Source organism: Brachyistius frenatus, unplaced genomic scaffold, assembly GCF_029030835.1.
Source record: "Brachyistius frenatus isolate BFR_SWC_R1_liver_20210118 unplaced genomic scaffold, ASM2903083v1 Contig_11, whole genome shotgun sequence".
Taxonomy (NCBI): domain Eukaryota; kingdom Metazoa; phylum Chordata; class Actinopteri; family Embiotocidae; genus Brachyistius; species Brachyistius frenatus.
In genome coordinates, this window is record NW_027210610.1 from 3131785 (window position 1) to 3145714 (window position 13930).

General features: G+C 42.9%; 1 protein-coding gene across 3 annotated transcripts in view; it reads left to right on the forward strand.

The window, feature by feature from the left end:
- Nucleotides 1–13930, forward strand: part of capn15 (calpain 15) — a 47913-nt gene that overhangs the window by 25035 nt on the left and 8948 nt on the right. For all 3 annotated transcript variants that reach the window (XM_069691524.1, XM_069691525.1, XM_069691523.1), the window contains exons 3-7: nucleotides 5570–5778; nucleotides 7960–8143; nucleotides 9306–9529; nucleotides 10014–10139; nucleotides 11504–11656. In XM_069691524.1, the coding sequence (XP_069547625.1) occupies nucleotides 5570–5778; nucleotides 7960–8143; nucleotides 9306–9529; nucleotides 10014–10139; nucleotides 11504–11656 (896 nt within the window). The remainder of the gene's footprint in view (nucleotides 1–5569; nucleotides 5779–7959; nucleotides 8144–9305; nucleotides 9530–10013; nucleotides 10140–11503; nucleotides 11657–13930) is intronic.

Below are 13930 nucleotides of genomic sequence, written 5' to 3' on the forward strand. Positions count from 1 at the left end.
CAAGTAGCAAGATTTCATCCGCAAACAAGGGTTTGCGGATCATTTGATCATTTGTGGTGAAGCCGCTATGACTTCATCATGCGTCACCATTTTGTTCTTCTTATCTTCGCATGCTGGTGAGTTTCTCTTGACGTCTGTGAGAAGTCGTAGTCTGCTCATTTCAGTGTGTAATGGGTCACATTGCCTTTCAGAAAACATTTCCTCTCATTGTTATTCCTCTTTTTGTTACGGCTCTGGCATTGTTCCCACTCCCTCAATCCTCTCTCATTTCAGAGAAATGCTAATAGGTTTTGTTATTGCATCTGTTTGCGTTTGCTTTGTTAGCTGAGTTTTAAACCACTTGGCCACCTAAACAAGCTGCAGACAGAGAGCAGCTAATTTTTTACATCCTGCCCTCAGTCGCAGTAAAGCCACTTCACAAAATTTGGAAATTCTTTTTGCAGGACTGCAACTCGTTGACTGCGAGGCTCAAATGATTAGTTTTATTGTTTGATCTGATTAGACTCAGACTGATCTGCTGTGTTGATTTCAAATACTGACAGCGAATCAGACTCCTGTCCTTCGTTGACACCGACCTCAGCTTTATATTTAGGAAGATATGACACTACTTAATGAAATGCATTTGAAAGATAAAACCTTTTTTCATCATTCTTAATGTAAATTTCCTCTCAAGCAAACCTCATTGCTTCAACTTTGACTTGTTTTTAATAGATAAAAACAGACAGAAAACATTCCTCTAATGTCCGTAAAAACACGACATGAATTAAGTTGTATAAATGTGACATGGTAAAAAGTTCATCATTAAGGTTTTTTTTTTCCTTAACGAAGAAAAAAATATATAATTATGTTTTTATAATTGCAGCCATGTGTGTTGTCATAACAACCTAAGATAATGAGGCATTGCTACCGGCTCAGGCGCCTCTGAGTTTGCATTTACAGTTCAAAGATCAAGAGTACAAAGGGCTTTATTTTACACCAAGGACAATTCAAGTTATGTTTTTGTCCCAGACTGACACAGCTGTCCTTCTCCTGCCGAGCGCCCACTTCGTTGAAACAACAAATGTTCTTGAACGGGTATTTTACTGTTAATTTAAGGATGCATTGTTAGTATGGCAATATGCACCCTACACAATACGCATGTAGCAGAGCGTAAACATGTAAAACATTTACAGTAAAAACATGACGGTGTAGAATATTATTATAGTGGACATAAATCTGCGCGCAAGCAGATCTGCTTCCCGGCAATCTGCCAAGGCGCAAGTGCATCTGGCTCTTCCAGGGAATGGAAAACAACTCTCTCATTGGTTTATTTCATGAAATGCTCAAAACACATCTATGTTTAACCAGGGAACAAAGTACCGCTCCTTTCAACCATGCGGCATAATTTCCACCGAGATTATCTCCCGTTAAATTGGCAAAAGTGGACAAGCCCTAAATGCACTGCAGAGTGGGACACCTTATTGGTGTGATCCAGCTGTTCGAAGATGCAGAAATGTTGTACCCAGCAAGGTGGTTAAACCTCTGAAAAGGAGGGAGAGCATGCTCTGTGACAACCTTTATGTTTGAATCACCCCTCACAAGCTCCCTTTGCATCTTCAGTGCTGAACCTTTGATAAGCATGTAAGATGCTGTCATGGATATTTGACTGTGAACTCTCAGGAGGCTTCATTTGAGACTGTTTGATAAGTCTCCTAACGCTCGTGCTAATGAGACAAATCTGATTGGATTAATTCAATACCGGAAGAATGTAGTCACGGCAAACTGCAGAAGCTCATACCGAAATGTTTTTCATTCCATGAAAATCATGCACACTTGCCACACCAACATGGCACCTATCGTGCCATGTTTACAATAGAAGGAAGTGAGCTTTGGAATGCATTATTAATGCCTTCTTTGAAAGTCACAGGGCTCACCACGGTGAGCGTGGGAGGGAAGTCGGCTCAGAAGGAAGGACGGATATCAGAGATCCCTCATCCCCACCTTCGCCTCCTCTTTTCCTAATCTAAGAACGTCATTTACTCTTTCTTTTATCATCTTTCCTTTTCCCGCTCAAATATTTTAGGTCGGCCTCTCTCTAGCTCTTCCCATCTGCGCTCTTCAAAGTACTTTCCCCCTCTTCATCTCCTTTTCATCCCGTCTTCTTCCATCACATCTATCCCCACAAGCTCGTCCTATTTTTTTTTTCTCCTCCTCTCTGCTAATACCTCAAAATATACTTTCCCCTTGCTACCCACCTCACCTCACCCGTCCCCCCACCCATCCCACCCTCTCCACACGACTGCACTCAATTCTCCAGTGTAGCAGTCAGTGTGTGTGTGTGTGTGTGTGTGTGTGTGTGTGTGTGTGTGTGTGTGTGTGTGTGTGTGCGTGCGCTAAGGTGAACACAGGGCTGGCCTATTTTTAGCAGCAGAGCTGGAGAGGAGAGGAGCAGAAATGATCTGCTTCCCTACAGTGAATGTAATCACTAACAGCATCAACTGCTGCATCTGGATTTTATGGGCCGAAGAGATGAAGGGTGGGGGGAGGGGGGTAAATTGGTGAGCAAGCAAGAGGTGCTAGTCCTTCTAATCCATCTTCGTCAAGGCACGAACACTTGGCAGGCACCAAAACACCCGTTGGTGAAAATGTAATAATGATAAAAGCTTTTGGTTTACGCTGCGGCAAGATGTGTGCGCAGTCTGACCACAAGAAATATAGCGGCGGGTTCAGACTGCATGCGTTTCTTTCTGGACTTGCTGGACTTAATAAGCACACGGTGTTGCCGTTGAATATATTTTTTAAGTTATTGTCGGGGCTAGAGTTGCGATGCAGGAAATGTTATTGTCTCTTCACCTGAGTGCAGTTTGTCTCTCCCTGCTCCCTCTTCGCCCGTCGACTCTCCTTGATTGGTTTTGATGGCGAGAGAGGTGCGTGCTTGATGCCAATGCCCCAGAGCGTGTCCGTTTACTCACCGTGCCAAACAAGTAGTAAATGCTACTAACAGCCATCAGCTCGACTTGTGAACTGTGAAAACACAGCACGGATGGAACTGGTTTCTCTGTTCCTTTTCCATGTTACCCTCTGGGGGAGCAACAGAAATATGCTACACGGCAACAGATTGACTCCGACTTGTTTTATTTTCCTTCTTGTTTTTCTACTTGTTGCTTACATTTTTGTCCCACTTGGATTTGATCAGCGATTTAGATTCGCGTGTGGGATTGTTAAAGTTCTCTCTGCCCACAGTGACGGCTTTTCACTGCATATGACAGCATTGGACGTGCCAGGCTGTTCTTGAGCGGTTTTGTTTTGGGTTTAATCAGTGTGGCACTGTGAAATGCAGCTCAATAGTTCCTTGTCAGTACATTTTAGAAGATCAATAGCTTGTCTGTAGCGTGTAGATATCTCGCTACAAGCTTATACCGTCCTTAAAACAAAAGGCCTTGTCTGGCTGCCAGTTCTGTGTAGTCTGGGAGATGACGGGAAGGCAGCAGGTTTTCCTTGCTCAGCGCTGAATTGGCTGATTGCAGTCTTGGGCTTGAATGCTGGCAAGTCCCCAGGGAGAGACTCGGGAGACAAGCACGATCAAGTTCACTCGGCGAGGACAGTGAGCAAGCCTTCCACTGAAAGATGTGGCATCACCCAGAACCTAAACAACTTGGCAAATGTGGTAGCTCTTCTTCATAATCCCACGGAAATGTTACAGTTTTTTTTTATTTTTTTTTACTAACGCTATGTCTTATTTCATGAAGGGAATAAATGTTCATTCAAGGTACATCCCATTTTATATACACTGTTTTATATTTTAAACAAATCACATGTCAATACGTGTTCTGTGTACGAGTGGTTCGGTTTGAATTATCGCCCCATATGATTGCAGTTACCTGTCCCAGTGTGTCATTTGAATGTACAGTATGTTGTCCAAAGCTCTCAGGAAAACAACAAAGAAAAGAAACCGATTGTTTTGTCTGGAACATCCTGTGCACTCCAGATGAGACTCGGCTCATAGCACAGTCTTTATCTTGTGAGCAGCCCGCAGCAGACCAATCTGCTCATCACCATGTCTTGTCAATGGCTCAGAACAAACCCCTCAAATATTCTCATGATAGAGCAGGTGAGTGCAGCCGGATACTCGTAACAGCAGTACCTTCTGGAAGTGAAAGGACTGGTTACGAATGTGTTGGAGAACACGGTAGAATTTCTCAGCATCAGCTATGATGTACTAACATCACTCTTGGTTTATTCATTCGTTGTAGTTCCACTCTGACCTGCAGATGAGAGTGTGAAAATAAGAGGCTACCCGCCAAAACATTAAAGTAACTTTTAAAATATTAACAGTATATTCTTCTTGAAATACAGACTGCAAAACTCTGCATATGTTTAGTATTCCATTAATACTATGTGCGGACAAAAATGGGTGCCTGTCTTGGCTTGAAATTGGAGCATAATCAGGCATAATTTATGATATGTTTATGATTTGGAGTTAAATTATGTCCATGATTCTTTGATAGTAACTATCACTGGCTGGAGTAATGACATAAAGAGGTTTATTCTTTAACCCTTGGTCACCAATCACAGTCCTGTCTTTCTCATTTCTCTTTAGTCTTGTTAATGTAAAGACTCTGTGAGTTGCATCAGTTACAATTTCAGTCTCCGTATGTATCCAGAGCCAAAGCTTTGCTCTCCACCTCTGCGCTAAATTCACCTCGACCCCTAAGCCTACACAATAAAAAGGCAGCACAAGGGTCATCCCTAAGCCAGTGAACTACAGAATCGCTAAGCCACGTGGAGACCTTGGATGGCTGGGGGTTCGAAAGGAAGCATTCAAGTGATTCCGTCTGGTCACTAATGCTGTAGAATTGGATTGTGGGGGACGGTTAGTAATCAATTCGCCTCACTGTGAGCTGCCAGTGGGGTGCCCTCAACACATCCCCTGCCTGCCTCGCAGCGCGACTGGCTGAGCCCACTTCTGACACCACCAATAGGAAACCGGATAGGGTTTGGCGTGTGTGGCTGTTTGCCCTCTCAGGTTTGTACAGGAGAGTTTTAGATGGGCAGATAGTGTGTCAGATTGGGTGTCCTGATCTGTTAATGTATCCATGTAGTCCAGGTCCTCTGTACAGTAGACAGGCAGCTACATTTCAGAGTGTTAAAATCAAGTGTGTCATTTAAAATGCTTTGTGCTCTGCAGGGAACGTGTCAGAAAGTCGGCAGCTTCAAATTCGATTTGCATATTTGTCAAGTATCCTGGCTAGTAGCGTACATGATACCCCATGTGGTTCTCATACGTGCGCACAGCACATGTATGATGCCATGCTGACAGTGGAAGTAATTCCCTCTGCCACATCAGTAAAGATGAATGGCAGGCATTTGCCCTTGTTCATCCCAGAATCCAGGCCTCATGTGGTGCTTTGTAGTGTCCTGTTTTAATCATCAATCACTTGTAAAAAAAAATAATAATAATAATAATCATGAAGAACTGCAGAATAGTTGGTCCTCAATGAACTGAACAGGTTTACTATTCTCACTCCTTTGTCCCTCTGTCGCTTTTCCTCTTCGACCTCCACTGTGTCTCTCCCTCGTCCTTGTCCAGAACGCTGTGAACTTTGTGGATGACAGTTTCCCCCCGGGACCGCGCTCTGTGGGCTTCCCCGAGGGTGACAGCGTCCAGCAGCGAATCAAAAAATGGCTGCGCCCCCATGAGATCAACTGCAGTAACTTCAAAGACCGAGGCGTCAAGTGGTCCGTCTTCCGCACACCAAGGCCGTCCGACATCCTGCAAGGACTCCTCGGAAACTGCTGGTGAGCTGTCGCAACGAAAAACAAGGATACACAGGACACTCATCACGTTAGATAACCTTGAACAATCTAGAAACAGACCATTTATTTACAAAAAAAAACTTCGAACAAACAGGGAAAGTTGCCCTGATTAATGCTTTGACCCAAAGCCAAAGATCTCCAAAAGTAAAAGGAAATATTTCATTCTGTTGAGTCTGCGAGAGGTCAGCTAAATAAAGCAGACAACAGATAACACTTCTGTCTGTATTGTTTTTGTCCGAGTCTGCTTCAGAAGAACACTGCAGCCTGGAGCTAGTTGACAGAGATGGAGGCAGTAACAGAGAGGCAGTGAAACAGCAAGTGAAGAGAGCGAAGGCAAGAGAGCTGAAAAATTGGGAGGCTGAAAAAAAAAAAAAAAAAAAAAAAGAGAAAGAAATACGGCGAGCATTAAATGAAAGAGAGCGTGGTGGAGTTGGACAGATGTACAGATACACCTGACAGGGAGATTATTCACAGGAATGTGAGTCTGGACACATGCTTTATCTCCCTGCCCTTGTTCTGTGTGCCCTTTGGGGTGTGTGTGTGTGTGTGTGTGTGTGTGTGTGTGTGTGTGTGTGTGTGTGTGTGTGTGTGTGTGTGTGTGTGTGTGTGTGTGTGTGTGTGTGTGTGTGTGTGTGTGTGTGTGTGTACACACACATCCACACACACACACACACACACACACACACACACACACACACACACACACACACACACACACGCGCGCGCAAACAACAAAGAACTCTCACTCACAAAGTTGTCCCAGTACAACTTTTCAATTCATCACCCGCACACACAGCTTATCAAAAATAACCCTCCCTGGAGCCAAATCCTCAAACTCGCAACAGGATGTAACCCAAATTCTTCCACATTGGCTTCATATCTTTTTCTCTTACACGCACAAACACACGCACACACACACACACACACACACGCACGCACGCACACACACACACACACACACACACACACACACACACACACACACACACTTGTCCTAAAAACCCAGCAAACATCTCAGCGCCTGCCAGCCAGCCAATGACATCAGAAGAAAGTCGTGCCAGTCACCTTTGTCCTTGAGTGCGGGCTGCGATACAAGCTGGCATCAGAGCCACATTATGACACGGCTAATTGGATTTTCATCGGATTCTTTTTGCCGATTGGTATTTCATCAGCGACTGAATGGCTGATCGGCCTCGCTCGCTCGGCTGCCACTTGAACAGATGGAATACAGCTTTTATGATACACTTTTCTCACCCCACACACAAGAGGTTCAGCCTTTAAACTGCGCCTGCACTAACACACATGAATGGTGGCACAGAAGGGGATATTCCTTCCTTTTATCTGTGGATATTGCGAAAGTACTGCCAGTGGCAAACCCCTCGGTTTGGTTATATTTTAGCCGTGGTGTTAATAAGGGGATCAAAATACTGTTGGTGCAAAATCAGCAGTGAGTCAGCAGCAAACAAAGACAAATATTTTTAGCTCATTGTCCCAAAACCTCAACTTTTTTGAGCCGTTTCATTAGTATTGTATGATCACTGTGCTACATTTGCAGATGAACTAATGTGCACTTTAAAATATATTCCTTTTAAGTCGGATTCTTGTGTCCCCAGCTGTATTTCTTTTGTGTAAAGAATGAGCATTTTCAGATGTATCCGGGATTTTTGATGAGCTAATTTCTCTTGCAAGCTAATTAGGGGAAGCAAGTCAGTTTGTCTTTGCTGCAGGGTGAATTAACTGTGATGTAAAAGTAACCAGAAGGCAAAGAAGCTTGACTCATCAAATGTGACTGATTTCCAATGAAGGCAAATTATGTAAAAGAAAAAACAAATCTTTCATAGCTGCTCGAGGTACCATGTTGAAAATAATGTTGTATTTCCTCATTCTCAGTTTAATTGCTGCCTGTCAGTCTTTTTAATTTTTTTTATTCCATTCTTCTCTGATTGAATCAGTTGACATTCCCTGAGCATGTCAGTTTTCCTGACTTAAAGTGGACATACTTTCGGCCGTCCACCAGGGCGTCCCAGTCAGCTGATCACTTGTGTATTTTCCTCTCCAGTCGTTTCACTGCCAAATTCACATCTTCTTTGTGCTTTGTTTCAGTCCCATCCTCTTGCTCTCCTATCTGTCCATCCTGATTCATCGACTGTTTTCTCTCTCTAGGTTCCTGAGTGCGCTGGCGGTATTGGCTGAGCGTCCCGAGCTGGTGGAGAGGGTGATGATCACCAGGACCATTTGCCCAGAGGGGGCCTACCAGGTTCGCTTATGTAAAGACGGGACGTGGACGACGGTGCTGGTGGACGACATGTTGCCCTGCGACGATTACGGCTACCTCCTCTTTTCTCAGGTCAGAAGCGTGAGGGGAATCCTGGAGAGAGAGATCAACACCTGCATGGACACAACTAAAAAGAGAGGGAATCGAGATAGAAAGATATCTTTTCCTACAACATGTAAACACTGTACATTGCAGACAGATTTTGAACATGTTACACTTGCCTGATTTACAGAGTTGCAGCTTTACATCAAAGTTAAATGTCTCATAGTATTGATTTAAATTTGTATTCTCAGATTTGCTTTGTTCCAGACCTCTGAACTTATTCAGAATATGTGGGCCTTAAATTCATTTCTTATTTTTTTCAATTGGATAACCCATAAGTCATCTATCTGTTTCTGCTGCTCATCCAGGTCACGATAAAAGATATTATTATGAATTACTGTCATAGCTGCTGGGACGAATTGACAAAAGTCTGAAAGGATTGCTTATAATTTCACTGTAAAGAACTGTAAGCCTTATGATCTCTGCTGGTTTTCATTGATATATTGAATACTTTGGCTGGTTAGACTGTGAAACAGGTATCCAAGTACATTCTATACAGCATTAAACATGTATCATAACATCTTACATTTAACTCAGTTACCCCCTGCAGAAACCCTGAATAATAACATATTAATGAGTTCAAGTTATTTCGTTATGTAGCTTTTTATCACAAGCACGTCTCAAAGGACCCGACAGAGGAGGCATTTCTAATTAATCAACAGTCAACAATTACAGGACAAATGAAGTATGGAATTATGCAACAAATAGAGCAGCAGAAAATAAAAGGAGGCAAACAAATATGCTGAAGAGACGTAACTGTAAAAGCACCGTACCTTGTCGTCACCTTATCTAGAGATTACGTCACACTAACAGCCTTAAATAAGACAAAGGAAAGAGTAGCCAGGTCAAAGGGAATTCCTTCTCCAAGATAACTGAACATGTAAAAATCCTGGAACAGTAACATGTATGAATTGTAAGATAAGAAAGAATAGAAGAGACAGTCCACTTTTGTTATGAGATCATGGTGTTCAGAAAACGTTAAAGTCACAGACAACAAGTTGAGAGAACCTTAAAAAAAAAAAACACCAGAGCAAAGACAACAACACCCTGTTACAAATGTACTTCTTCCAGTGAGTCACACTCAGACTCATCATGACTAACTGTTTCCTCGTTCTCGTTACCGTCACTCCAGGCCCAGAGGAAGCAGCTGTGGGTGGCGCTGATTGAGAAGGCCCTGGCCAAACTCCATGGTTCCTACTTTGCCCTGCAGGCAGGGCGTGCCATCGAAGGCCTGGCCACGCTGACCGGGGCTCCCTGTGACTCCCTCATGCTCCAAGTCAGCTCCACCAACCCCCGAGAGGAACCCATCGATACTGACCTCATCTGGGCCAAGATGCTCAGCTCCAAGGAGGCTGGGTAAGAGAGGGAGTGCAGGGGAATACAGGTGGAGCTACTCTACAAGGGGCACATCAAATAATATCTCATCTGAACTTCTCATTCGAAAAACATTTTGAATCAATACTCTCTCATCACAACTACAAACAGGAAGGTGCTACAAAGGGGCTGAATGCTAATTTTTGTGTCTGTAGTAAAAGAGGTCTGGTAAACAGTACTTTGATATTTGAGCTTTAAAAGCAACATGAGACAACAAGCAGAACTCCAAAGAGGCCAAATCATCTGTTGCCAAACTGCACGTCCACCTGCCAGAATTATTATTTAAAGTTTGTTTAATATATCAAAGAAGAGGGACGGCCTGGAAAACCAGAGACAAAGTTCATCACCAAAGAGCAGCAATCACAAATTGAAACACATCAGTGGAACATATCAGACACATACACAAATAATCAAATATTATCTGTTATTTAATCTTTGTTTCCTAATGATTTGGTTTGTCTCCTAGGTTTCTGATGGGAGCATCTTGTGGAGGAGGCAACATGAAGGTAGACGATGTTGTTTATGAGTCGTTGGGTCTGAGGCCTCGACACGCGTATTCCATCTTGGACGTACGAGATGTCCAGGGCTACAGGTACGGCTGGTAGCATTCATCTTTTTTATTGTTCTTTGAGTGTTTGTGTCTTTGGCTTTTGTTTTGTCCCAACGTTTCTAGCAGACAATACAGTAGACCTTGAAGGAAAACAACATGAAATGACCAGATAACGTTCTAAAATGATCCAATTCATTCACTAAAACAAAACATCGGGGTGCCATTTCAGTACAGAGCTCCAAAATGGGAGCAGCTACTTCAGGCGTCCCTGTCTCTGAAGCAAAACTTCAATTCAGTTTTGCTCCTGGTCGAATCATCGGGGCAAAAGATTATTAACTCAAATTTCAATTTAACAGTCAACGGGTACAAGTCTGTATTCTCCAGAATGAGAGAAGTTAAAGGAAACGCCTAGTTAATATCTGGTGGAAATATAATGTGATTCTATTGGGAAAACTGTCAGTACAGTCTGCAGCATAAACCGGTTCACTTTTTAATTCTTGGACGGTTTTTGATTAGTTCACCAAATGTGTCACCATTTTTTTTATTTTTTTTGTTCACAGCTGCGACAACAAAGTGTTTGAATTTGCTCCATCTCTGATTCCAGGTTATTGTTCCTCATGCCATTGTACTATGTACAACACAAATTGTTTAAAAAATAAAAACGGGGGGACATGACATAAACCCTATGACGTTGGCCTGTGTTTCTGGGAAGCAAAATGCATACAAACAATTCCTTCTTTTCCTGCATCTGCATCTTCCTGACTGTTAAAGATTTCATACACATAACACATTAATCATACAGTGTGTTTCACTTTTATGGGCTTGAAAGTCTTTTTCATGCAAAGCATACTCTCATGAGCAAGTGTTGCACCATTTTGAAACGTTGTTTTCTGTACATGTAGCATTGCGAGTCCTCACAAAGGAGGCCTCTTCTGTCTTACCTGAGAGAGGAAGTTGAGAGTAGCCAAAAACCCCAGATGTAATTTGCTCAAGAGCCACACACACACACGGCCACTTTAATTTACTGCCATAAAGCAATTGGAGTGGAGGATTGGGCCACAATGCTTGATCTTAAAATGAGTCCTCCTGCTGGGAGCCCGAGGAGATAAAAAGCTGGTTGGAAATGGTGATCCACTCACACTTCTTTCTTTTCTTTTTTTTTTTGGAAAATAGGGAATCTCCAATATGGTTTTCCATTATGCCTCCTACGTTTTCCACTGTAGGAGAAGGCAATAAAATGAAATGGGCTGTTAAAAAGCAGGCAATCATCCATAAAAGGGGCAATATGAGTCTGCAGAGATGAGCATGCCGCGTTGACTGAGAGCTGTTGTCACTTTAACCGGTTCCTGTATTTGTCTCTCCCTGTCTGCTCATTATCCTCCTCCCTACCTGTCACTCTGCTCCAGGTTGCTGCGGCTGCGTAACCCGTGGGGTCGCTTCTCGTGGAACGGCAGCTGGTCAGACGAGTGGGCGGACTGGCCGCAGCACCTCCGTCATGAGCTGATGGCTCATGGCAGCAGTGAGGGGGTCTTCTGGATGGAGTACACTGACTTCATAAAGTAATAATCACATTTATGCACTGGGATTTAGCAAGAAGAAAAACACTGGCTGTCTCTCAATTTTTGTACTCCCGATAGACCACTTACATGTTGGTACAATTACTTTGTGTAGTGTGGCAATTTTAACAGGTGATTGTTGTGTGAAATTGCACACAGCTGTTCTGCCCTTACTGGAAGTGACAGTGACGTATCCAAACATTTGGATACGTCACGTGCCTGCAAATCGGTGAGCTTTGTTTGTTTATTGAAAAGTTCTAACGCCATTTCATTCCTCCTTTTTCACTCGCATAGTAAACCTACTGATGGCTACTTTCTGATGACAGTACACTGGTAATAATTTGTAAAAAAAAAAATAACCACTACAATGTGGACATTTGTGTATAGTCCGATGTTCGCAGACACAGATGCTGCCCCATCGGGCCACCGGTTTCAGCAGTTTGAAAATAGGTTGGTGGCTCCTCCCCTCCTGCTACATAGCAAAGATAGCGACCGTTGTGGGTGAGAAGTGTCCATCATTTCTCACTTCATTTTTTGCCCGTTTTAAGTACACCATCACGATACTCATGTTGCCATACTTATCAGTGTGAACGCACTTATATACTTAATATAGCAAATGTAGTACACAAATTGAGACGGCCATTGTCTATCTGTCTTAAACCATTTTTGCTTTGTTTACAGGAAACTGTGGGCGTGTGTTCAGTAGGCCAGATGCATTAATGAGGGCATCAGAATATTAGCCTCATGAAATAACTCACCCTCTCACACTCAATCATTCCCAGTTAGCCTTTCTGCCCCCTAGTGGCCCTCATCAGTCACCGTCCACAGTTGAAGCTGAACATAAGTTATCATTGCTGTCATGTTTTTGCAGAGATGATTTCTCAGTTAAGAACTGTGTCTGTTGGTGTGATTTTTTTTTTTTATAACATAAAAGGCATACTTCCCTGTGAGGACGTATCCCATTAAAGATGAACACACCACCAGCTGTTTAGAAGGACGAGTCTTTGTTATCTGGGCGCAGGTGGAATAACTCAAAATGCTCTTTTTTTTTTATTGTGCCATGATGGACACACGTAATGTGATGGATGGTTTAATAATCTCATGCCTCAGTAGATCTCACTGACCATCTGGTATTGACACCACATTGAGTGATAGTGTTTTTGTTGTCGTGCCTGCCGACAAGCGCGTCATGCACCGGTTTCCGCTCTGTGGTTTTATCATGGAATTGTTTTTTGTTTTGTTTTGTTTTCCAGGGATTCGGCAGACAGAAGCTTAGACTTGTCATGGCTCTCCGTGTTTTGTCATATTAGACTAATCCTGTCAGTCAGTCACACACAGCATTAAGTATTGACCAGTGTTTCTCTAGCTGTTCCCTCGTGTTTTTTTTATGCATATCTTTCCCTTTCATGGCATGATCGTATCATTAGAAGCTGACCTTATAGAGGTCTGTTAACTCTGTTGCCTGTCGCAGTTTGATTGAAAACAAGATGGAAAGTAATCTGAAACAATAGAAAACTGTTGTTGTTCATGTCTTGTCTGAAAACTTAACTGAAGCGACAATATTTTTTACAAATGGTTACTGGAACTGAAATACAGCCTTAAAATCAATGAAAAGCAACAAAAAAAATGATTTATAAACTTTGATTATAAGTCATGCCGTTTGCGAAACCATTTCGCGTACGTGTAGAGCGAGAGTTTATATATTGTGTAAATAACCTAATGTAAAGTGACTTCACAAACAGAACCGCTCTTGCGTGGAAAAGGTTTTCCTTACTGATCAATGGAGCTTTTGACAAAGTCCACCGAGCCAGTGGCTTCATAAAACTAAATTATGTGCGTACAGCACATGTGTCTGCCTGTTATTAAATGAGAGTCCGAGGTGGCTGTCCTCCTGAACAACTCAGACGTGAAAAATGTGTTCAGCCTGGATGGGAATCCCATCTGTCCTCTGGCTGTTTATTGTTTTCTCTGACAGACAAATAATCTCTCAGCTTTGTGCTATATGACAAACAGCTTGTGTCTCCCTGGACTTGTTTTAGTGGGGGAAAAGAAAAAGTGGTCAGCCTGCCGGCCAAATAACGAGGCCCTTAAATCAACTGCCAGGAAGCAAGTGGACAAATAAGGCTGATGTTGATGACATTTCAGAAAGACGACACTAAACAAAAGGACGGATAGAGCACAAACGCAAGGAAACGGGAGGTTTCTTAAGCAGACGTATTTGTCGGTAGTGATCAAAACCAACTGTAAAACTTGAGATTTCCTTCCTTTTCTTCCTCT